The sequence below is a fragment of the Hypanus sabinus genome, chromosome 10, assembly GCF_030144855.1.
Source record: "Hypanus sabinus isolate sHypSab1 chromosome 10, sHypSab1.hap1, whole genome shotgun sequence".
NCBI classification, from domain to species: Eukaryota; Metazoa; Chordata; class Chondrichthyes; order Myliobatiformes; family Dasyatidae; genus Hypanus; species Hypanus sabinus.
The window spans coordinates 27,096,030-27,123,010 of NC_082715.1; the positions used below are offsets into that span (position 1 = coordinate 27,096,030).

Sequence of the window (26,981 nt, forward strand, 5' to 3'; positions counted from 1 at the left end):
ACAGTAGCTTTGGACTTTATTAATCTAGAATGTAGAAGATTGAGGGGAGATTTGATAGAGGTATACAAAATTATGAGGGATTTAGATAGGGTAAATGCAAGCAGGCTTTTTCCATTGTGGGTGAGTGAGACAGCAACTAGAGATCAGAATCAAGTTTATTATCACTGGCAGGTGATGTGAAATTTGTTAACGTAGCAGCTGCAGTTCAATGCAATTAATAATCTAGCAGAGAGAGAGAAAAAATATTAAGTTAAATGTAATAAACAAGTAAATCAATTACATATATTGAATAGATGTTTTAAAAATGCTGCAAAACAGAAATACTGTATTTTTTTTTAAAGTGAGATGGTGTCCAAAGCAATGTCCATTTAGGAATCAGTTGGCAGAGGGGAAGAAGCTGCTCCTGAATCGCTGAGTGTGTGCCTTCAGGCTTCTGGACCTCCTGATGGTAACAGTGAGAAAAGGGCATGCCCTGGGTGCTGCCTTTCTGAGACACTGCTCCCTAAAGATGTCCTGGGTACTTTGTAGGCCAGTGCCCAAGATGGAGTTGACTAGATTTACAACTTTCTGCAGCTTCTTTTAGTCCTGTGCAGTAGTCTCTCCATACCAGACAGTGATGCAGCCTGCCAGAATGCTCTCCACAGTACAATTATGGAAGTTTTTGAGTGTATTTATTGACATGCCTAATCTCTTCAAGCTCTTAATAAAGTATAGCTGCTGTTTTGCCTTCTTTATGACTACATCAATATGTTGGGACCAGGTTAGATCCTCAGAGATCTTGACACTGAGGAATTTGAAACTGCTCACTCTCTCCACTTCTGATCCCTCTGTGAGGATTGGTATCTGCTCCTTTGTCTTACCCTTCCTGACATCCACAATCAGCTCTTTCGTCTTACTGATGTTGAGTGCTAGGTTGTTGCTGCAGCACCGCTCCACTAGTTGGCATATCTCATTCCTGTATGCCCTCTCGTCACCACCTGAGATTCTACCAACAATGGTTGTATCGTCAGCAAATTTATAGATGGAATTTGAGCTATGCCTAGCCACACAGTTGATGGTGAAAATCAAATGTTTAAAAGGAAAATGAGGGTATACTTCCTCACTCAGAGGGTGGTGAGAGTGTGGAATGAGCTGGCAGTGTAAGTGGTGGTGTGATTTCAGACTCAATGTTAAGAGAAGTTTGGTTAGGTGCATGGAGGACTATGGTCCTGGTGCAGGTTGATGGGAGTAAGCAGGTTAAAGGGTTCGGCATGGACTAGATGTTTCAAAGGCCTGTTTCTGTGTTATAGTTTCCTATGGCTCCATTTAAGTATTAACTCTAAGTAAGCCTGTTGATATATGAAGGTTCAGCTTTTTTTGTCGATAGTAATTGAACTAAATTTCATGTGCTGAAGTTTTCTATGACTAAATAGAATCCAAACTCCTCCATCTGTTTTTTATATTTTAATTGCATATGACCATTGCCATGTCATGAGTAGGAGCTCCTTTCTTGATGTCATCCTGCAGGGAGAAGTACACTCAGTGGGCACTCTATTAGATTCAGGAGATACCTAATAAAGTGTCCAGTGAGTGCATGTTTGTGGTTTCTGCTGCTGTAGCCCATCCGCTTCAAGCTTTAACTTGTTGTAGATTCACAGATGTCCTTCTGCACACCACAATTGTAATGCATGGCTAGTTGAATTACTGTCGCCCTCCTGTCTGACCTTCCTCCACTCACCTTTTTCATTAACAAGGGATTTTTGCCCTCAGAACTGCTCCTCATTGGATATTTTTGTCCTTGTTTTTCGTACCGTTCTGTGTAAATCTTACGGACTATTTTGCATGAAAGTTCCAAGAGATCAGCAGTTTCTGAGATGCTCAAGTCACCATGTCTAACACCAACAATCACTCCACAGTTAAAGACACTTAGGTCACATGTCATCGCTATTCTAATGTTTGGGCTGAACAACATCTGAACCTTTTGACCATGTCTGCATGATTTCCTGCCTTGTGGTGCTGCCACACGACTAGCTGGTTAGATGTTTGCATTAGCAAGGTGTAAGGTACGCACTAAATGTATTTTCTTTAAATATTTAACTGTTAAGTTATATGTTCATTTTAATTGCTATAAACAACTGGTGAAAAATCAAATCAGTTCAGCCCCAGATTACTTTTCCCTTGGATATCACAGTAAATTGTTCATTAGTGTGCGGAGTGTTAAATTCAGTATATACTTACAGTTATGCTGGATTAGAGTGAAATAGAGCTCAGACAGAGCAGATGTTCCCTGCCGTACATCTTGTTGGTCATGGATTAACATTGTTGGTTTCTAGAGCATTTTATGATGTGCTGCGTTTCTATTCTCAGCTGGGCCGTGGGGGAGAAGTGCAAATAAAGGGCTTGGTATTTGTCAGAGGGAGGGAGAAGCTGGAGAATGATTATATTTCCCCAGCTGCAGCTGTTCTTTGACATCATGAGGAAATCAAACAGCAGGCCTTCCCACTTTACTGCTGTATTGGCCCTGAAGATAAAGAAAATATGAAATGCAGAGAAGATGTTTTAAAAGAAAATAATATTCCTTGTTCGTTTTTACGGCAAGTAAACTACATAAATGAGGTACTGGAATTTAATAAATAGTCATAATGGTGGAACATCAGACCTACAGCATTACAATTTGTTTCTGATATGGTAAGGAACACATTTCAGGGCTATAATTTGTATTCTGCTTCATACATGTGTCAATTACAGACTACAATTTACAGGAAATTAAGGTTGATTTGTTAATATAAATTTATAAATATTGCAATAAATGATGATAAAAGATTTGTTGCCTAGAGATCATTGTCTTAAGTTACAGATCTATACATGATTAGTCACTAGTATTGTTATATGCAACATTGAACCTATTTCATTGTTTTTCCTTTGTCTTCAGCAAATTGATGGAGAAGCATTTCTACTACTGACTCAGACTGATATTGTGAAAATAATGAGCATTAAACTAGGACCAGCTCTGAAAATCTACAATTCGATCCTTATGTTTAAAACTGCAGAGGAAAACGGACAGAATGAGCTTTGAAACAACTGGAGGTACAGCATCAGAGCTGTAGATAATCTGTTTTTCAATTAAAACTCATCTTTAATTCAAAGCACAAGGACTCGATACTAGAATGGACTTCCAAAACAATACTACTGGAATATTACTGTTGACTTGGCAGACTCAGTGTGCTTGCATGTTCAGCAGTTCTAAAAATTGAGCTCATCTCCCATTCATTTCCTCAGGACTTAATTATGCAAATACCCACCCAAGTAATTGACCTTTATATTGTATATTTAAACATGGCTGAAGGGTTTTTTTGTAAAGAACTGGACATCTAATGTATCAGACACTAAAATGGATTAGTTGTTAATTTTTGCCTCTTTTTGTTTTCAGTGGAATGGTTTGGTTTTGTTGGTTGTGTATAGAATTATTTGATATCTGGTAATGTAACATTTCATTTTCCAAAATAATGAAATGTACACAAGGATATATATTTTCAAACTTTAGCATAGTTGGATTTAATTTAACTATTTGATTGTATGCATCTTAACTTAATATCCAAAAGTAAGCAGGAAACTCTAATTGAGACACAGAATTGGCCTTCTCACTTTTAGTTAAAATGTTCTTTGGTTTATTGAGTATTGTGTTAATTCTTGATACAATAACCATTTATGTAAATCACATAAATTAAAGGATGAATGAACTGCAGGTAAAGTCAAACTTTGTGACAAACTTGCGTTAAAAAACTGAGACAGGTCTTCTGCACATTGGACACTTTCTGGACTGGAGCATCAGAAGGAAAAGTTTGCAAGCGCAGACCAACATATTAATAATTTTCTGGTCATTCATGAAAGCGACTAGAGAGTTGGGATTGCTATCCCAATATTCCTCGTAAATTTCCCTCTTATTTAAACGATGTAATTGATTCTACATATTCAACCAACAGGAACCACGCATTCCATATCCTGACAATCTTTGTGAAGTTATCAATCCTGGATTTGTTTTTAAGTGTGTTTTTTTTTCCAGATCAAAAGTAACTAACCTTGGTGTGATGTAAATTAAATTATAGTCATGAGTTGAATATGTTGTGCAATAATAGCTTTGATTTGAACTAGACTGGTTGTTAATAATGGGAGGTTTGCTGCTGAACTTTGCAATACAAGAACAAATTATTGTTATTTAGTGCCTTTCACAAGGCACTTCATAGGGATATTGCCCTATTACAGTATCTCCAAGTCACAAGGTATTCAGGCAGATTGCCAAAGCTAGTCATTTTTCAGAAGTTTCTTCAAAGGAAAGATAATGAGGCAGAGAGGGCTAGTGTGTGAATTCCAGAGCTTATGTGCTGTTGAAGACACCATTACCAATTAAATTTTCAAATGATTGAGAAGGTTGTAGAGCAGGAGGAGATTAGAGGGATGTGTAAGCCAGGATGAGATTTTTTAAAAATGGAGACAATGTGTAACTAGAAGCAAGCATATGTCCACAAGCACAGTGTTTGAAGTGTGCACAGAATTTGTATAGTTGGTAGCATATGGGCAGCAGAGTTTTCAGTATTCTGAAGTTTATACAGACCACAGCAAGAGGTTAGCCAGGACCACACTAAAACCTCGAAGTGAAAAAAGGTTAATTGATCCATGGGAAGGGGAGCAGAGTTGTGTAATCTCATAGAGGTGGGCATGGGTGTTGTTAATGGTGACATGCACATGGTTAAGTGTGGTACCAAGATGCAGTCTGGTTCTGTTTCAGATAGATACCAGAGATTTGGATGCAAACAAGTGGCAAAGAAATAGAGTTTGCAGTAGTCACCAGCGATAATGCCTTTAGACTTCATGATATTTAGCTAGAGATTTTCCCTTTATATGGTGCTACATATATAACAAGAATTTGTCCAAATAATTTGAAGAGGCGTTGGGTGTTATAGGGCTACATATTTGGGTTTTGCTTTTGAACCGCAAGAGACTGCAGATGCTGGAAATCTGAAATTTTAAAGTAAAGGGGAAATGGTAGAAATGCTCAGCAGGCAGCGCAGTATAGGTGGAGAGAGATACAAACTTAATATTTCATGTTGATGATCTCCTTTCTGGTGAAAGTTCATTAACCTAAAGCATTAATTCTGTTTCTTGATCAATAGATGCTACCTGACCTGTTGAGTATTTCCAGCATTTTCTGCTTTCAGTTACAGAAGATTTTATAAATCACTTCAAAGCAGAAACAGTACTGTTTCAATTGCATCTTACTACTCTTTTATAAAATTCTTGTTCTTTTTGGTCTGAAAAACTAAAAGAAGCCCATTTGGTCAAGTATAAAGCCACTTCTGTTTCTTTGAGATTAAGATTGACAGTCCACTCATCCTGATACAGATATTCCATTATTCTTTGAAGCCTAAAGATTTGCTGTGAGAAATAATCAATGCAAAAAAAAATTGGCGACATTAGCTATCTCAATTGGTACCATTTAAGGCCTTTGCACTACAGCACAGTAGGTTTTAATGGCAGATAAATTACCTCAGAGCAGATTTCATTCATATTATCCTTTATCTTATGTGGGAAACTGTGTGCTATCCTTTTACTGAAACAAATAAATAATATTTGAATGTTAAAAAAGTTGTGTGTCTGTTTGTACATTGTCAGCTAAGGAAATGCTTTAAAACATACTTTATACATGGAATTTCCCAAAATTGTCAGAAAATTTGCACTTTTTAGGACAAATTTTTTTGGATGTTCGTTAACATGAAGATACTGCTCCAGATTGCACAGATGACTAGAAGCAGTGGTTATTGAGTACCATTAGCTGAAGGAGCAAATATATTTTAAAACAAATATCCCTTTGCAATGCCTTCTACTTCCTCAGTGGCAGATCCCAATCAGTTCGTCTTGGCAACATCCCCACACTTGCCATCAGCACAGGTGTACCACAGGGCTGTGTGCTTAGCCCCCTGTTCTACTCACTTTATAACTATGATTGTGTAGTTAAGTACAGTTCCAATGCTGTTTTTGAGTTTGATGACATCGTTGTTGTTGGGTGAATCAAAGGTGGTGTCGAATTGACATATAGGAAGGAGATTGAAAATCTGGTTGAGTGGTGCCACAACAGTAACAATGTTGTGTTCAATATCAGAAACCAAAATGCTGATTCTTGACTACAGGAGGAAGAAGCCATAGGTCCATGAGCTAGTCCTCATTAAGGCTACAGAGAAGGAGAGACCAATAGCTTTAAATTCCGTGGTGTCAGTGTTTCAAATGATCTTTTCTGGGATCAGCACCTATATGTCATCACAAAGAAGGCTCAACAGCACCTCTACTTTCTTAGAAGTTTCTGTAGATTTAGCATGTCATTTAGACTTTGACAAATTTCTATTGATACACAGTGGACTCATTGCATCACTGTCTGGTGTAGAAACTTCAACTACTCAGAATAGAAAAGGCTACATAAAGTGATAGATACAGTCCAATCCATCAAAGGCAATCTCTCCCCTCCACTGAGTATATTTACATGGAGCACTGCCACAAGAGCACATCATCAAAGACTCTGCACAGCACTCTTGGTGTAAAAAGCTTACCTCTGATATCCCATTATACTTTACTCCAATTGCCTTAAAAGTATGTCCTCTAGTATTAACCATTGTCACCCTGGGTGTAAAAAAAAGCACTGGCTGTCCACTCTATACCTCTTACTATATACATCTCTAACCAGTCCTTTCTCATTCTCCTTTGCTCCAAGGAGCAAAACCCTAGCTTGCTTAATCTAACTTCATAAGACATGCTTTCCAATCCAGGCAGCATCTTGGTAAATCTCTCTAACCCTTCCACATCCTCTCTATAATGAGGCAACAAGAAATGGACACAATATTCCAAATATGGTCTAACCAGAGTTTCATAGAGTTACACTATCTCAAGGCTCTTGAACTCAGTCCCCTGACTAACAAAGGCAAGAACACCACTCTCCTTCTTAACCACTCGATCAACTTGCGCAGCAACTTTGAGGGATCTATGAACTTGGAGACAAGCCCTCGGTTCCTCCACACTATGAAGAACCTTGTCAATCACTTTGTACTCTGGCTTCAGGTTTGACCTTCCAAGTGAATCACTTCACACTTTTCCAGATTGAACTCCATCTGTCACTTCTCAGCCCAGACCTGCATCCCGTCAATGTTCCGTTGTAACCTGCGACAACCTTCTACACTATCCGTAACACCACCGTGTCATCTACAGACTCTCTAGCCTCCCCTTCCACCTCCTCTTATATTTCATATATAAAAATCACAAAGAGCAGTGGTCTCACAACTGATCAGTGTGTAATACTACCAGTCACAGACTCCAACTATTGCCACCCTCTGCTGTGGAAAGCAGCCTCTGTCCAGGTAATCAAGTTTCCCTGGATTCTATGAAAGTATATTAATATCCACACTCAACCATCCTAGTCCCCAGCTGGACTTCTTCATCCTATTCTCCATTAAGTTGAGTTCATCCAAAATACTCTTGCATTTGTACTATCACATTTGCCCACTGCACTATGCCTACTGAAGGATTTACAGGAAGATGTTGTTTCCTGCTCAGCATTGCTGCCTGCCTCATCTGTCCTAAGGTCAGCTGTAGGGTCATCAGCCGGGTACCACTATTCATTGATGTTTCACTCCTTTAGCCCTGGTATATCTCCTGGTGGTGGAGCAGTGACAGGGACATCTCCCTACCTCCCCCTGAAGCTTCCAATGGGGTTAGTTGGTCCCCCAGTTTCTGTCCTTCCTCCTCAGCCACAGCCAAAAGCTGCCCTTTTCTGCCTCTTCAGCCAGCTCTCTAGTGGCCCTCCTGAGCCTTGCTCCTGTCATTTCCATGTCACAGAACAACCTTGCCGTAGATGCGCTGACAAAGCCCCGGCATCCTACCTCCACAGGGTAGATCATGGTCCTCCAGACAGCTTCCTCACACTCAGCTGCCAGGTCTGAGTACTTCAGTGTAGAACATAGAAATCTACAGTACATTACATGCCTTTTGGCCCACAATGTTGTGCTGACCTACTTAGAAACTATGCCCTATTGCATAGCCCTCTCTTCTAAGCTCCATGGACCTATCTATGAGTCTCATAAAAGACTCTATTGTGTCCACCACTGTCACTGGCAGTGCTCACCACTCTCTGTGTAAAAACCTTACCTATGACATCCTCCTTGTATCTACCTCCAAGTACCTTAAAACTATGCTCCCTGTGTTAGCATTTTAGCCCTGGGAAAAAGCCTCTGACCATCCACACGATCAATGCCTCTCATCACCTTATACAATTCATCAGGTCACCTCTCATCCTCCATCGCCTCAAGGAGAAAAGGCCAAGTTCACTCAACCTATTCTCATAAGGCATGCTCCCCAATCCAGGCAACATCTCCTCTGTGTAAGTGGAGTGTAAGCCTCCTCTGTACACTCTCTATAGTATCCAAAGTATTTTTATTGATCTCAATTTTAAAACTTCTATCCATGTTTTCAAATCCCTCTCTGGTCTTGCATAATTTTAGCTCATAACTTCTCCAACAAAATAACCTGGTAAAATATTAGTGTGATGAGCATCTTTATTTTTGACCATTTTATCATTGGCAACTGTGTTTAGTTGTCAAGGCACCAAACTTGCGAAATTTCCTTTTTAAACCTGTCTCCTTATCACTCCCTCCTTTAAGGAAATTTTCCTTAAAATCCACCTTTTTGACTCTGCTTTTCATCATCTGCCCAAACCTCCCCTCAAAAGAAATAAAGTGTCAGTTTTACTCGTTGAACCCATACAAGTTATTGTTGGTTGACCCATGATATTAAATTCATGATTCAACTATCAGCCAACTCAGGGTAAGGACACTTGATAAAATCACTGGATAATTCACAGAGTATTTCTGAGTTGGAAGAAACGGAAATATATAGGTTGATCCTTAAGTTGTCAAAAAAAAGTTCATAACAATTTAGGACTTGAGAGCATTGATTTTATAAGCAAGCAATGAAAGCAGTTTATTAGTCTGCAGCCATAATGCATACAAGACATACCTCATGACTTCAGCAACGTCCTACTGAATACAGCAATTTCGAGCTATGCAGCCACCAATTATCAATAGTTTCCAAAGGTTACAGCTACTGGTCGAATGGCATTAATGACTGCTTTCTAAAATAAATGTCTTTAACTCATTTTCATATTGCTCTTTCTCATGGTAATGACCAAATGTAATGCATCTTCCTTCAAAGTCAAAACAAAAGAGGCTAGTGGTTTTGACCCAGTATGCATGGAATACAGTCATCACCAAGGAAACATGCCCTTCAGCCCAATTTGTCTATGCTGACAAAGATGCCCTTCTGAGCTAGTCCCATTTGCCAGGGGCTTGTCCATAAACTTCTAAACCTTTTCAATCCATGTACGTGCCGTAAAAGTTGCTATTTTGCCTGCCTTAATCACTCCCTCTGGAAGCCAATTCCACATACCTTCTATGTAAAAGTTTTGCCCCTTAGGTTCCTCTTGAATTGTTCCCCTCTTACCTTAAACTTGTTCCCTCTAGTTCTTTCCTATGCTCCAAGGACAAAAGTCCTGGTCTGTCGAATTGCTCCCTACACCTCAGCTCCGTAAGCAGGGGACATGTTCGGCACAGTTTTGTGGGCCGAAGGGCCTGTATTGTGCTATATATTTTCTATGTTTCTATAGGTCTTGGCAACATCCATACGTCAGTTTAATAACATCTTTCCTATAGCAGGCTGACAAAAAAACACAATATTTAAATAGTTGTATAGACATATTGCCAAAAATAGATTACACCAAAATCAGTATCATCTCTGACCTCAATGGCTGCCAGTTGTTTCAACTATAAATCCCACATTTCCTGACAATGAGGGAGCACTACAGAGGGGTAAGCCATACAGTCACGAATGAATTGCAGTCACAAAGGATGTTCACAGCAATAAGAGATGAGTATAATAACTGAACACAATTCAAAGTAAATGCTTCATCCTCATTCTGTTCAGACTGGGCGATGAGTCTGGAGTTAAGGTCTTCTTGCTTCCAAGACAATAAACATTCCTCTTAAATTTTGTGTCAGCCACCATAGGGAGTGTATTTCTCCTTGGTAGGTTAACACCTTGTGAACCATCACACGTGCATCACAGATATTAAGACCATAAGATATAGGAGCAGAATTAGGCCATTTGGCCCATTGAGTCTATTCTGCTATTTCATCATGGCTGATCCATTTCCCTCTCAGCCCAAATCTCCTGCCTTCCCCCTGTATCTCTTCATACCCTGATCAATCAAGAATCTATCAACTTCTGCCTTAAATATACATAAAGACTTGGCCTCCACAGCTGCCTGTAGCATCAAATTCCTCAGATTCACCACTCTTTGGCTAAAGGAATTCCTCCTCATCTCTGTTGTAAAAGGGTGCACCTCCAATCTGAGCCTGTGTCTTCTAGTATTAGACTCTCCCACAGTAGGAAACATCCTCTTCACATCCTCTCTATCAAGGCCTTTAACCATTCGATAGGTTTCAATTAGGTCATCCCTCATTCTTCTAAATTCCAGCGAATATAGGCACAGAGCAATCAAATGCTCTTCATATGACAAGCTGTTTAATCCTGGAATCATTTTCCCTATTTCCTCAAAACTACCTGCTCCTCCACCTATTTTCATGCCCTCTGCAAACTTTGCAACAAATCCATCAATTCCATCATCCAAATCATTGACATATTTTTTTTGCTGGTGGGGGGTGGGGGATTGTTGCTCGCTGCCACTTCCGCATTGGCGGGGGGGAGCTGAAGGTGAATTTTGGGGTTCTTACATTAACCTGTTGTTCATTCTTTAGGGCACTTCTTTGGTTTTGTGGATGCGAGAAAAAAAAAGCATTTCAGGATGTATATTGTATACATTTCTTTGACATTAAATTAGACCTTTGAACCTTTGATATAGTATATCAGTCCCAAAACAGACCCCTGTGGAACACCACTGGTCACTGGCAGCCAATCAGAAAAAGCTCCTTTTATTCCCACTCTTTGCCTCCTGCCAATCAGCCACTGCTTTATCTATGCTAGAGTCTTTCCTGTAACAACATGGGCTAGTAGCTTGTTTAGCAGTCTCACCTGTGGCACTTTGCCAAAGGTCTTCTGAAAATCTAAAGGCCTTCTGAAAATCTAAGTGCAAAACATCAACCAATTCTCTTTGTCTACCCTGTTTGTTATTTCTTCAAAGAATTCCAACAGATCTGTCAGGTAAGATTTTCCCTTGAGGAAACCTTGCTGACTATGGCCAATTTTATCGTGAGCCTCTAACAATCAACTTCAACATCTTCCCAACCACTGAGGTCAGACTAACTGGCCTATAATTTCCTTTCCTCTGCCTTTCTCCCTTCTTAAAGAGTGGAGTGACATTTGCAATTTTCCAGTCCTCTGGAACACTTCCAGAACCTAGTATTCTTGAAAGATTATTATTAAAGTCTCCACACTCTCTTTAGCTACTTCTTTCAGAACCTTGGGGTGTACACCATCTGGTCCAGGTGTCTTATCTACCTTCAGACCTTCCAGTTTCCCAATAAATTTTACTCTGGTAATGGTAACTACACACACTTCATGACCCCTGACACCTGGGACTTCCACCACACCGCTAGTGTCTTCCACAGTGAAGACTGATGCAAAATACTTATTCAGTTCATCCATCATTTCCTTTTCTCCATTAATACCTCTCCAGCATTGTTTTCCAAAGGTCCGATATCCACTCTCAACTCTCTTTTACACTTTATGTATCTGAAGAAACTTTTGGTATCCTCTTTAATATTGTTGGCTAGCTTACTTTCGTATTCCATCTTTGCCCTCTTAATGACTTTTTAGTTGCTTTCTGCTGGTTTTTAAAAGCTTCTCACCTCTAATATCCCACTAACTATTGCTGTATTATTACCCTCTCTTTGGCTTTTATGTTGGTTTTGACTTCTTTTGTTATCCACAGTTGTGTCACCTTTCCTTTAAAATGCTTCCTCCTCTCTGTGCTGTATATATCCTGTGCCTTCAAAATTGCTTCCAGAAAATCTAGGTATTGCTGCTCTGCCGTCATCCCTGCCAGTACTGTCGTCCTTCCCAAGCAATTCTGGCTAACTCCATTCTCATGCCTCTGTAATTCCTAGTAATGCTGATACACCTGACTTTAGCTTCTCCTTCTGAAATTTCAGGGAGAAATCGATCATATTATGATCACTTTCCCTTAAGGGTTCTTTTACCTTAAGCTCTGTAATCAGCTCCACAACACCCAATCCAGAATAGCTGACCCCTTAGTGGGCTCAACCATGAGCTGCTCTGCTCTAAAAAGCCATCTCATAGGCATTCTAGAAATTCCCTTCTTGGAATCCCACACCAACCTGATTTTCCCAATCTACCTGCATATTGAAATCCCCCATGACTATTGTAACACTGCACTTTTGACAAGCATTTTCGGTTTCCCAGTGTAACTTGTATACCATACTGTTTGGGGGTCTGTACACAACTCCCATCAGGGTCTTCTTACCCTTGCAGTTCCTCAGCTCTATCCACTAAGATTCAACACCTACTGACTTCATGTCACCTCTTCCTGATGATTTAGTTTAATTTTTTACCCACAGATCAACACCACCTTCTCTGCTCTTTTGCCTATCCTTTTGATACAATGTATATCCTTGGCCATAAAGCTCCTAGCTGTAATTTTCTTTCAGCCTTAATTTAGTGATGCCAATCTGTCTCTGTGCCACACGTTCATTTACCTTATTCCGTATACTGCATGCTTTCAAATGTAACACCTTCAGTCCTGTATTCACTATCTTCTATTTTGTCCACCTTTTACGTTGCACCTCATCCTGTTGACTGCAGTGTCGCCTTATTATCAGCCTCTCTACACATTGCCTGTTTGTAACCCAACTACCCCATCTTCCACACCATCACTCCATTCCCCACCGCCCTGCCAAATTAGCTTAAACCCATTTGAGCAACTCGAGCCAAACTGCCCACAAGGATGTTGGACCTCCTCAGGTTCAGGTATAACCTGTCTCTTTTGTATAGGCCATACCTTCCCCAGAAGAGATCCCAATGATCCATAAATCTGAATCCCTGTCCCCTGCACCATATCCTCAGCCACACACTTACCTGCCCAATCATCCTATTCTTACCCTCACTAGCACATGGCAGAGGCAGCAATCCAAAGATTACTACCCTGGAGGTCCTGTTCCTCAGCTTTCTACCTAGTTCCCTAAAGTCTCTCTTCAGGACCTCTCAACTTATCTACCTAGATTATTGGTACCAATATGTACCAAGACTTCCAGCTGCTCACCTTGCCTTTGAGAATGCCCTGGACATGAACCAAGACATCCTTGATTCAGGCACCAGAGGGGTAACATACCATCTGGGTATCTCAATCTCTCCCACAGAACCTCGTTTCTGTTCCTCTGACTAAGGAACACTGCAGTCCTCTTCACCTCCTGACCCTTCTGAGCCACAGCACCAGCTCACTGTCAGAAGCCCACTCACAGTGGCTCCCCCCCCCCCAATTGTACCTAAAGTTACAATATATACTCACTATTGAGGGGAACGGCCACAGGCGTACCCTGCACTGGCTGTGCATTTCCCCTGTAAAAACCAACCTGTGAAATCTATAAAATCTAATTGATACTCATTCAAAATGGACTAAATTAACAAAGCTTCCTGAATGGCTTAAAGCCAACTCGCGAAATTGCTGGATTAGAATTATTCAGAGTAAAATGGAGAAAGTGAAGAAGACCGTAAGACTTCAGAACAGAATTAGGCCATTTGGTCCCTCAAGTTGGTTCTGCAGACAGAAGAGTCAACAACTTAAAAGAGAAGAGTCATGTCAGGCCTTGGTATGTTATAACCATTTCCCCCCTGCTGTCCACAGCCTTTGTTCATATTTCAAAGTTTTCATATTTGCCTCTTTTTGTCACTTAATTATGTAACTGGTATCAGAGCTGCAAAATTATTAATAAACCAAGCACCCTGAACATAAACATCAGTAACAGATTTAGGAGTTGCTGCTAATGTACTGTGATAGTAAAAAGCTTGTGACTGTTGTGTTGTTTGAAAGAAGCAAGCATACAAAAAATCTACAATAGTTATGCAGATTCTTACTATAAATCCTTAATTGAAAATTTCTATTAGCATCATCAAAGGGATGTGCAAGAATGGCAAAGTGCAAGCTGAACCAGGCGCTGCATCCTGATAACTTAATGAATACAATTCCGTGCACTAATAAGAAGTCCTGGGAAGCAGGTCATACCTTCGAAGTATAAAATATTCGTACTGGTGCACTGCAGGGAAATTATTATTTCAAAAGTGTAGCTATGGCCTTTTCCAATTATGACATAATTTTAACAGAAAGTTCTGGAAACACTTTGATCTGAATCATTGACTCTTTCTCTACCAGTGATACAGCCTGGCCTCTGTGTAGTTCTATTCCTCACTCTGGCCTATTACTTTTTCTCACTTGCCTATCACTTCCCCTGGGCCCCTCCTTTCCCTTTCTCCTATGGTCCACTCTGCTCTCTTATCAGATTCCTTCCTCTCCAGCCCTTTATCTCTCCTACCCACCTGGCTTCACCTATCACCTTCTAGTTTTCCTCCTCCCCTCTCTAGTGTTGGCGCGTGGCCAAGTGGTTAAGGTGTTCATCTAGTTATCTGAAGGTCGCTAGTTTGAGCCTTGGCTGAGGCCGCTTGTGTGTCCTTGAGCAAGGCACTAAACCACACATTGCTCTGCGATGACTCTGGTACCAAGCTGTATGGGTCCTAATGCCCTTCCCTTGGACAACATTGGCGGCATGGAGAGGGGAGACTAGCAGCATGGGCAACTGCCAGTCTTACACAAAAAAAAAACCCTGCCTAGGCTTGTGCCCTGGAAACTTTCCAAGGTGCAAATCCATGGTCTATCGATCCTAACAGAGGCCTACACATCCTCCTCCCCCTCCACCTTTTTATTCTGGCGTCTTCGCTGCCTGACATCGTCCAACATCGTATGTGCAGTTGAGTAGTCTGAATAGTTTCTAGCTTTATTTTAGATTTCCAGCATCTACAGTGCTTCCATTTTTATGTACAATTGTGTGTTGTGTTTTGTATTGTCCTGCTGAGAATTGTAGACGTGCTATGCTTGCACCAGGATGTGTGGCAATGCTTCCCAGCTCACCCTCAGTTGGTTGCTAATGCAAACAATGCATTTTACTGTACAATTGATAAACTTGAATCTTCAATCTGTGACATTAGTACATTCCAATTCTTTTGTCACAATTTATTGAATACAACAATATTTATATTAATTTAAGTTTTTTTTTAACAGAAAGGACATCATATATTGCCCAATGCTTCCTGCCTTTGAGGAGTTTGGATGATGTGCTTATTGGCTGCATTATGGCCTGGTATGGGAACACCAAGGCCTTTGAGCAGAAAATCCTACAGAAGGAAGTGGATTCGACCCAGTACATCACAGGGTGGTAAAACCCTCCCAACCATTGAGCGCATCTACATAAAACGTTGCTGTAAAAAGACAGCATCCATCATCAACAATCCTCACCATCCAGGCCATGATCTTTTCTCTCTGTTGCCATCAGGTAGAAAGTACAGGAGCCACAGGACTCCACCACCAGGTTCAAGAACAATTACTACCCCTCAACCATCAGGCTCTTGAACAATAAGGGGATAACTACACTCATTTAAGGACTCTTTTATCTTGTTATTCATGCTCATTATTTATTGCTATTTATTTATATCTGCATTTCCACAGTTTGTTTACAGTTTACAGTTCCTGATGTTTACAGTTACTGTCCTATAGATTTGCTAAGTATGCCCACAGAAAAAGAATGTCAGGGCTGTATGTGGTGACATGTATATTCTCTGATAATAAATTTTACTTTGAACTCTGAACCTTTGAACTTTGAGATGCCAGAGTTGTCTCTCCAGAGTCTATGCATTAAAGGTTTTCTCCCAATGCCTTTTAAAAGAGAGCTCCAGGATATCGTCCAGCTCATCTTTTCCTAGTATGCCTTACAGTAAATAAGCCAGTTAATTGTGTTCAGTTCTCTGCTCCCACCCATTATAATTAAAAAGAACACCTAATATGAGAGAGGCATGGATCGATATTGGGAATGAGCTACTCCAGGCCATATTTGCTTTCCACAACATGTTAATATTCCAGTGTTCTGGGGCATTGAGTGTAGAAAGCATTTTCAGTAGAGTACTACCTTGTTTTTAGTCCTTCATCAATTATGTGAAGAGGAGATGGTAATAAAAAATTCATTTCCAATCTCTATTATACTGTCAAGAGACGATGAATGAAAGGTAGTAATTGCTTACAATATGTACCTTTCCTTCTTTTTCCACATCCGTTCCCTCTGACCATTATAGCAGGTTCTTCAGTATCACAGACTCCATCCCACTATTATTCGGTTGATTGGTAAGGGTGTCAGCCATGATGGAAAGGTGGAGCAGATTTTATGGGCTGAATGGCCTTATTCTGTTTTTATGCCTTATGGTCTTATAGTTTTATCCCACTGGAAAGGTACATTTGATCCATTGTCCAGATGCCAGTCTTAGCTTTAACTGGAGCTGCTCATTCTAGTCCCATCTTCCCCATATCTTTCCTTAGCCTTCCTTAGACACTGGCTATAATTTTGAAGGCAGAGAATGGGCTGAACAGAATGAATTATATGTAGTATGATAAGCAATAGATGTTTAACTGTTCTCCATGTTGGGAATCAGATGAAACAACTGGTGGTGTACAAAAAAAAAACAGTCAATTATTGAAAAATGATTAATCGCAAAGGATTACAAGAAGGGGATTTAGAGAGCAGTATTGTGATTCTCTCAGCCTCTACCTTATCACAAACTTCTCTTCAATCCCTCTGCTGCTCCTCCTCCTCCTTGCAACTTAAAATTTGTTTAAGAAGCCTGAAGACCTGTTTCTTTCTTTGCAATATTTTCTTAGGTATATGCTACAAGATCTATGCTCCTCTTTCAGGGGGTATACCTACAGTTGTCATTAAACTCTGACTCCCAGCACCGGCCCATCACAAGCAAGTTCCAATAAATGTCTGCAGTGGAACGATGCGAGGATGCCATGGATTCTTCTACTGATCATTATGATTCAAGCGGAGCTCATACTTGACATGATTCCAGGGATTACTATTCTATTTATATCCTCCTCCTTCAAAGATTTACTTTTGTTGAGCATTGTGTAAGCCAGTTTTCCTGTTTTGAATGCATGAGGCAAAGCAATAGTTGGGTAACCCGAAAATTTGCAAAAACAAAATAGAGTAGGCAAGTGGTTTTGAATAAATGTGCTATAGGTATGAAAAATGAGACTCCAGGAGAAACAACGTAAGGGGAGAGAAGGATTTCGTCAAATATTCCGTAGAAAATAAAAGTATTTCTTCATTTAAAATTAAAGCTGGAACCACAACTGAAATAAAATTCTGGGGATATTAAATATGTACTAATTTCTGACATGTCAGATCAGCTGAATGTGGTTGGGCCTGAGGGACTTCTGCCACAATGTTCAGGGGCTGGGATGACTGTTTCCTAGCAACCATAGCCATGTCTTTATATGCAAGATATGACTTCAATCAATTCTACGCTTTCCCCTTAATGCTTATTAACTTAAGTGTTGTAGGTAGCCATTAGGGATGATAAAGTAGATGGACATGCGCATAAAATAATTGGGGGGAATTCTGTAACAGGGCATTGCTGCTGCACCATGCAATTAGATCTTCCTTAAGAATGGCCTTTCAACGTACAAATTTAGTTTTGTCCAGGAGGGCCAAGAAGAGGGACTGTTAGGGCATTTTTAGGATTAGCACATATAGCAAATATGACTTCAGCCACCAATCTTCAAATATGAATATAGTCTGTAGATTAAATTTAAAAAGCAGCTTGGAACAATGGGTTCCTGAAAACCCATGAATCACAGGTAATAGGAAGACCAGACAATGCTGATTAAAATGCATTTAGATGTCTGTGGTATGAGTGCAAAGCGGGAGGTGTGAAGTTTGAGTGTAGTTCAAAAGATGCATTGTAAATATGGAATTGTCCTTTGATCACAAAAAATGACATTTAACATTGGGTCGGGCAGGCCTTTTTCACCTATATATTGCCTGCTGTGTCTCATACTTTTGAATAAAGAGACTGCTTCATAACTACCAATACAGTGCTTCTGTCTGGTGACCTTACTCACAAGACAACGCCATCACTTTGATGATCACTGAGAATAGACTGATTGAGTAGTTAATTAGATTGCACTTATCCTTCTTTTAGTGAGCAACCAATTTTCCACGCTGTTTGGCAGACGCCAATATTGAAATCATACTGGAACATATTGGCTGGAGCTGCAGCCAGCTCTGGAGTGCAGGCCTTCAGTACTGCAGTTAAACTGTGGTCTGGTCCCACTGACTTGGATCAGTTTTATTCTCACTGTCTGTGACACCTCTGTGTTTGGTTTCATGCTTGAATTTAGCAATTTTACTCTGCAAACTGCTTCATGTTCTTAAGCCAATTCTGTTTCCAAAGTGACAAGTTTTCCAATTTTGTTACTTCTTTGTAAATTATATATGGGTAAAGTCCACAGCAATCTCTTCCCCATACTTATTTCCTTATAACATAGGAAGTGACCATTCTGCCCACTGATTCTATGTCACACTCAGTTAGGTACCGCCTTCATGCCGCCTTGTTCAAGTTCAAGTTTATTGTCATTAAACCATGCATATGTATACTACCATGCGAAGCAATGTTCCTCTGGACCAAGGTGCACAACACAGTATATATAACTCACACATGTAACGTATAAGCTGTGTGCATACATCTACCGATGCCTCAGAGCACATCTTCAGTGATGTTCCTGGAACCATCGGGTGGTTTGGGTCTTTCAACATCATACACCCTCCTCCAGGTGACCCAGCCGGGGCTGATCAGACCCCAGCTTGTGTCCAGATGGCTAGCTACTTATGACTCCATGGCTCCCCTCTCTTGAGCCACAGCCATCTTGAGGCCCTCTCTGCCGCATCGGTGGCACGGCAGATGGCTCTCCTCTTCCTCTCTCCCTCGATGCCCAAATTTCTGTAGGCTCTTGCTAAAGAACGGGCTGAGAATTCCCTACATCCAACCTCCACTGGGAGACACCTCGCTCTCCATCCAGCCTGCTGGCAGTTGCTGACCAGTCCTGTGTACTTAGAGAGTTTCCTTTCAAAGGCTTCTTCCAAGTGATCTTCCCATGGGACAGTCATCTCCAGCATCACCACCTGCCTCGTAGACTCAGACACAAGGACAATGCCTGGTCACAGGGTGGTGGCTGCGATAGGGAAAGGGAACCTCAGCTGCCTTTCGAGGACCACCAACAGCTGCCAGTCCCTTGCAGAGGTCAGGATACCTGGGGATGTTCTTTTATTGTCACAGACAAATTAACAAATAAAAAGGTGCATATATGATACAAGTTAAAGAGCATACAATATGACGATACTGGCTTGTCGTGCGTGATGGGACCTGGGTGGTGGCAGGGAGCTCAGTCGTCTTACGGCCTGGGGGAGGAAGCTATTTCCCGTCCTAACGGTCCTTGTCCTAGTGCCTCCTGCCTGATGGTAGGGGTGTCAAAGAAATTGTTGGGCAGATGGGAGGGATCACTAACAACGCTAAGGGCACTGCATATGTATATGCAGCGCCCTTGATAAATATCTTCAATTGGAAGAAAGACCCTGATGGTCCTCTCAGCAGTCCTTGCAATCCTTTTAGGGACTTACGGTCAGATGCCTTGTAATTCCTGTACCAGGCAGTGATGAAGCTGGTCTTGACGGTGCTCCTGTAAAAATTGGTTAAGGGGTTGAGTCTCGTTCACCTCAATCTCCTCAGGAAGTGGAGATGCTACTGTAATTTCTTGATCAAAGAAGTAATGGTGTTAAGGGACCAGGAGAGATTGTCCACTATGTGCACTCACAGAAACCTGGTGATCCTAACTCTCTCCTTGAATGAGCCGCCTAAATGTTGGTCAGCCTGCACCTTCCTAAAGTCCACAATCATCTCTCGGTCTTGTTCACATTGAGACTCAAGTTGTTGTGCTAGCACCATCCTACCAGCCACTCTACCTGCTCTCTGTATGCTGTCTCGTCGTCAGTGCTGATGAGGCCAACTGCTGTTGAGTCATCAGGGAACTTGATGATTCAGTTTGAACCGGACCTGGCAGTGGGCTGAGCATGCAAAGCTGGGGAGCCGTAGTGCTCAGCGTGGTGGGACCAACACAGACTGACTGTGACCTTTCTGTCAAGAAGTCCAGGATCCAGTTACAGAGAGAAATGTTGAGACCCAACGAGGACAGTTTACCCATCAGCTTCTGAGATATGACCGTATTGAACACCAAGCTGAAGTCAATAAATGGCATCCTGGCATATGAGGCACTATTTTCCAGGTACAACAGGACAGCGCTAGGCATCATCAGTGGACTAAGTTGAGTGATAAATGAATGGAAAGGGTCCAGTGTAGCAGGAAAATGGGAGTCTGTCTCTGGAATTCAGCTGTTTGTCATCCTATCTACTCCATTTCCCCATTTATTTTTCTGTAATCCATTCTCTCTCACATACTAATTAACTACTTGATTTGCCAAAAGAAACTCTATCAGGGATCATTTACATTAGTCAATTAACCAAACATCTGGTTCATTTTTTTGAAGATATAGGAGGAAACTGGAGCACAGAAAGTGGTTGACATCTGGGACAAACTGCCAGAGGAGGTGACAGTATACAGTTGCTACATTTAAGAGGAATTTAGACAGACACCACAATAGGTAAGGCAAAGGACAAAATCCGAAAGTGGGCAAATGGCTTTTATTGTAGCTGGGCAAAAAGTCTCGACGTGGACAAGATGGGTAGGGGAGACAGTTTCTGTGCTCTGTGTCTCAGTTGACCCAGGGAAACCCATGCAGTCATAAAGGGAACATGCAAAATCCACACAGAGAGCAGTGCCACAGATCAGAATCGAACCCAAGCTGCATGGTAATTTCAGCACCTGCATCATTACAGGGACCTTCCTTCTCTGATACGTCATCAAAAAAATGCAAGTCTGTTGGGCCAACATGATTTTCCTTTTACAAATCAATGCTGGTTCTCCTTAACGACCTAAATATCTCCAAATACCTGGTAGAATTACTGTTTCTAAAACCTTACCCAACACCCATAATCACCATATTCTACACTTACGAACAAGCTTTGCCACTTTTGCAACTTCTAAGAATCTGACATTCGGAGAAGATTAAAAGTGTTATGTGTTATAACTCAAAAACATAAAAACTAATTGAAAGGAAAACAAGGGAGCCAGGAATGCGAGTCTAACTTAGTTTTTACCATAAGCGAGGTGCGTATGTATGATGTGGTGGCGTAATGATGTATGCCATTTATGTACTTTTATATATAATTCGCATTATGTAAACAAGAAAGAATGCTTAATCAAATGTATGTACAGCTACAATATTACTCAAATATTAAATATGCAGCAAAAAGAGGAAAGGTATCCTCCTGAAACCAGCCAACTTTTTGATTACACATTGCCTACCAAGAATCACCCCATCCAATGCTTCTTCTGTCTATTAATAAGTTGCAAGCATCTCCTTCCTCAAGCAAACAAAATACAAAACAATCATTAACTATTCTAGTCTTGCCCTGCATCTCCAATCACACATTGCCTTCTTTGCCTCTAATAATTCCTTCCCTGTACCCACTTACTATTTACTCCCAGGGAAAATACTTTTGATTTATTTTCACATGAATTGTCTTTCCATTCTCATATTGCCTCTTTGTTTTGCTTCCCTTCTCCAATTGTTACATTTAGCCTGGTTCTCATTTGACAAGTTCACAAACTCACCTTGACACTTGATCATATTCGTAGTCACCCTTCTGAACCCATCAGTCCTGGCCCTGGTTTCCCTCTATTACCTTTTCTTTCCTCAGAAGACCCAGCTTCCCCACTCACCAAGCTCCACGTATGGTGTCATATAGATCTGCAGCTGAGGCATTAATCCTTAAATTTACCAAATGCTGACTAATCAGAGCGGAGGAGGAAGGCTTACTAAGGAGGAGCCCTGCACATTCAGCATTTTCTTGTACTGACATAAAAATAACAACTCAAGGCTTAAAACAAAGTTTTAGTTACTTAGATGTATTCATGATCTTTTATAAAATATTTGTAAAGAGTGAATCCATAACACGCTGGGTGGAATTCCACGAGCCTACCTATTCGTGATAGCAAGCCTTAAATTGACATCCCATAGCTTCAAGATCCGAGCTTTTGATAAGTCATTCAGATGGGCATCTTATTGAAGAGATTTCAGATAAAGGAAGGGAAATAATATTGGTGTGATATTGATTTCACAGAGGCCTGTATTTGTTTTATCCGACTGATTACAAGCCTTCCATAAATAAATTCCATAAATTTCAATATCTTACCTGTTTGCTCCTTGTTCATTTGCGGATAGGGGTGGGTTGACACATGATAAACAAATTTGCAAGTTTCCTTATGACAGAAAACACGCTGTATAATGAGAAAAAATGTATCCAACAGTAACATAGATAACCGCTACCTTGGCAACATTCATCACCAATCTACTCATTCCAGCTTTATTAGTTTTCAGTTCTCTGGCATTCTCTTTGTGCTGTCATTAGATTATCATGCATAATAACAACGATTAATTGCCCAATCCACATTCATTTTTCCCTTAATCCTGCTCCAGAAAGCAATAATACGAGCTGATTAATATTATCACTTCTGAACACCTTGATAATCAAGCCAGCAGCCACATTAATCCTGCCCCTTCCATCATCTCTCCCTCTTCAGCTCCAGAAGCAACAACTTTCTTTGTTTCACTTTCTCATTCAAGTTATTCTCATTTGCCACCTTACCGCCCATTTGGGAAAACAGAGGTGCTTAGTAATAAATATTTTCAGAGTGGTTCCCTCGTAACACATTGCTGCTGTAAACACCTATTATCGTGGCAGTTTACTGGGACCTCACCTGAACAACTAGTTATAAAAAATAAGAACATGACACCGCTCTTCAGCCACGCCAGATGTAATCCACAAAATCAAGGAATTGTAAAAATTACCGTATGAATGAGGCCATTTGGCCCATTGCGCCTATGCCAGTTCACTGTGCAAGCCACCCGGCAGAGAGATTTGTTCACTTTCTCTGAGGTCCTGCATGTTTCTTGCCATCTATAAAGTGCATGGGTTTTTTCACAATTTAAAATTCCATCTATACTAATTTGAGCACTGCATTCACCACATGAACAATAAGGCTATAGCTTGGATCAATGCTGTGGAATGCTAGCACTGTTTTCTGCTGTATACTGTTGTGCTTACATTCATAGTGTCGGAAAGTCATACACACAGCTACAGGCTCTTCAGTCTTGCATCCCCATTCTAACTATCGAGTACCTGCCCATAATAATCTTATTTAGCAGCACTTGGTCAAGAGCACTGCCTGCATTTTCGTGTGAGTAGCTAATGAGAGGCTGAACGAGTGTGATGCAATCAAATGGAACTGCTAAATTGTCTGCTGAATGTAATCAGCACTTAGTGCACATGGGGGAGCATGATGTGAAGTTAAACCAGCTGCTGATTGCTGAGTTAACTGGACATCCAGTGGATGACTGTTGTCAATGCTGCAACAAATTTTATTTATTTACTTATAGAGATACAGTGTGCAATAGACCTTTCTGGCCCTTTGAGGCTCGCCACCTAGCAACCCCTGATTTAACTTAGCCTAATCACAGGGGCAATCTACAATGACCAGTACACCGGAGCACCCAGATGAAATCCATGTGTTCACGGGAAGAACGTACAAACTCCTTACAGGCAGCAGCGGGAATTGAACCTGGGTTGCCTGTACCAAAAGGCATTATGCTAACCATTACACTACTGTGCCACTACCGTACTGGGTGAGCATGGGCCAGGAAGGTAGTAGGTCTCAACACTCGGACACCTGTCAGCACGTGCGTTAGTTGAAGGAAAACAGATGGTTGGAGTTTGCCACCAAAGATGACTAGAGATTCTTCTCTGATGAAGCAGATGATGCCGGTGAGGCCTTATATTATTTTGGGTGAGCAGGGAGGAGGTGGTGGGCGTGACAGTAAGTAATGCTTTGAGCAGGTAACCCCACCACCAGATTCAGATTCATTTACTTATCGCGTGTAAGTCAAAACAACGCGTCATTTGTGTCAAAGAGCCTGCAGGTGTCACCACACACTCCGGTGCTGACAGAGAACACCGACAACTTCCGGCAGAGCAACACAAGTGAAAGCATCAAGACCACAAACAACAGCAAAACAAGCCCTTTTTCTCCCTCCCATCTACCCATCCACTCACACACACAGACAGACCACCAACCCCAGGACAGGGCTTGTATCTGATCATGATCAAGCATCAGGGAAACAGGGTCCGTGATCATTCCCTGCTCCCAATGATAGGACACTACCTGCTTTAACAACCCTGCCGTGTGCAAGATTATACATGCCAGTTCGCCTGCAGTTTCTGAACCTAAGTGTGAATTCAGGAATCACACACTTGCACACACAACATCTCTACTCATAGAATGTATATATAAAAATAATACCCTTCCTCACAGTGCAAGGAGAAACTGATGTGGATTGCCTGTGTGTCAATATTTTAGAATATACTTCCACATGTCTCACAACTCCTAGACAATGTTACAACGAATGGCAAGTTCCTTTGCAAAGTCGCAGGAGCAGATTTTTGGTGACTGGCCTGTGAATAAGGCGGAGGGCCAGAGGATGGATGGGGAAGCTGGTCTCTGGCCTGATCACACAGAGCAATCTGCCTGCACTGGGCGCCGTGGTGAGGTGAAGGCCCACCTGCCTACCTCACTTAAAGCAGCCCTCTGGGACGATCAGAAATGGAGTAACAGGACGGAGCGAGAGCTGAGAGGATGCAAGAAACAGCGATCCTGAACTCTCTGAAACCAGGACTGCAATCCTGCTTTGTTAGGTGTAAAGACCTCGCCAGGTAGATAAGTTGTGGGATCCTGAGCTCCCAAGAGCAATGCCATCTGGAGTTCAGACCCTGTTTGGGTCACTCATGGCGGTAAGGTCGAGGAGGAGCAATTTAACCAAGCCCTCAGCGGTGGAGCTGGTGGAAGATGATGACAACACGTCACAACGGCAGTGAAGGTGAAGGAAGGATGCAGTGGTGAAGTGTCCCCTGTCATTGGATCTGCCAAGGACTGCCCTTGCTTCAGCCTCCCCACATTAAACCAGGTCACACACAAGCATTAAGGGAATCCACCTTAACATCCTGAATTAAGTCCCACGGTGATCAGCAAGTGGCCCGGATGGCAGGTTTGTGAAGACTGGAAGGCCCTAGGCTCAAGTTGGCACATTGGGCTGTGTTTGATTCAGTCACTGGGCTCTTGGACTGAGGCAGAAAGGTATGGCCTTCACAGCTACCCGTAGACAACCCCTTAAGGGAGTATCATGACTGATTGTGGGTAGGTACTCACGACTCGACTGATTGCACATTACTACATGTAAAGATTAAAGATTACCTTTAGTTGTCACGTGTACAGTACAGTACACAGGCCTTCAGCTCAGAGAATATAGCCGGGGTGCCTCAGACATTTGCTCAGTTCTGTAGTAATGTTATGAATTGCACTGTACTGCTGCCACAAATAAAAACACTAAATTTCATGATACATGTGAGTGAAGAAACACCTGATTTTGATATGGGGGTCTACTGTGGACTGAGAGTGAAAAAGGGGTAAGGAGAGGCGAATCACAGTTGGAAAAGGGGAAGGGAGTGATGCACCATCAATAACTCTCGGAGACGTGAGGCGAGAGATAGGCTTTTATTAGCAGCAAGAGACCACCACACAACATGCTGGAGACTGAGGGAGGAGCAGTGCCCCCAATCGCCTTTATACCGGGGTCTGTGGGAGGAGCCACAGGAGCAGTCAGCGGGGGGGGGGGGGGGGCGTGTCCAGACAGGTATATGTAGTTCACCACAGGGAGAGAGGAGGGAGCGGGTAGCACCAGAGAGATTCTGTAAAGATCAATAAACAAATTGTTTTGAAACAAAAGACTTTGCTTGTGTCTTAGGGCTAGGTGTGTCTGCACCCATCCCTTCCACCTGGCCCACATCCCTCCCATGGTGCTCTACCCTCACCATTCCCAACACCCTTTGCTCCCGCCAGATTTGCAAACTTGCTCTCTGCTCCACATTGACAAACACAGTATTGTGCAAACATCTTAGGGTGCTAGCTACATATACGTGCCCAAGACTTTTGCACAGTCCTGTGCATTGAAATATATTGAGGAATGATGATCAACACTGTCCGAGGATGTGTTGGGGGCAGCCTGAGTGAGTTGCCATTCTTTTGGCGCCAATATTGAACGCTTATAGCATGTCACGAGCTGTTTTATTTCAGAAAGGTATTTTCTCCTGCAACTGCTTTGCTGCTACAGGTTGTGCTTTAACGTGAATGGCTGAGTGTAAAAAAGTTTGTGTGCCATGAGTAATGGTGTCAATTTTAAGCAAGTATATGTAGGTGGTCGAAGTGTAACCATTATTAAAAAACAAATGATAAAGGATCAAATCTTCTGTGTAAAGTAAAATAAACACATCAGAATATTTTCTGGAATTCACACAATCTATTGGGATATGCTGTGCTTCTGGGAACTATCTGCAAATCAGAGAGGCAATCTGTGTTTGAACTCCAAATGTGGGCACCTAAGAAATTATCACTAATTAGAAGATATTGCATTAAAAAAAAATTGGCAGCATTTTGCCACTAAAATAGGGTGAAAAGCTTTAATGATTAGTTAAATGCTACCGTGGTTTAAAGCTGATCAAGGTTTCCACTGAAAATCACAGAGCATTTCAGGAGCAAACACGGGGAAATCTGCAGATGCTGGAAATTCAAACAACAACACACAGCCTGTTGTGTTCTACCAGCATTTTGTG

General features: G+C 41.5%; 1 protein-coding gene across 3 annotated transcripts in view; it reads left to right on the forward strand.

The window, feature by feature from the left end:
- Positions 1-5,614, forward strand: part of l3mbtl3 (L3MBTL histone methyl-lysine binding protein 3) — a 158,263-nt gene extending 152,649 nt beyond the window's left edge. For all 3 annotated transcript variants that reach the window (XM_059981543.1, XM_059981545.1, XM_059981544.1), the window contains one exon: positions 2,912-5,614. In XM_059981543.1, the coding sequence (XP_059837526.1) occupies positions 2,912-3,055 (144 nt within the window). In that variant the 3' untranslated portion in view covers positions 3,056-5,614. The remainder of the gene's footprint in view (positions 1-2,911) is intronic.
- Positions 5,615-26,981: the final 21,367 nt, after the last annotated feature.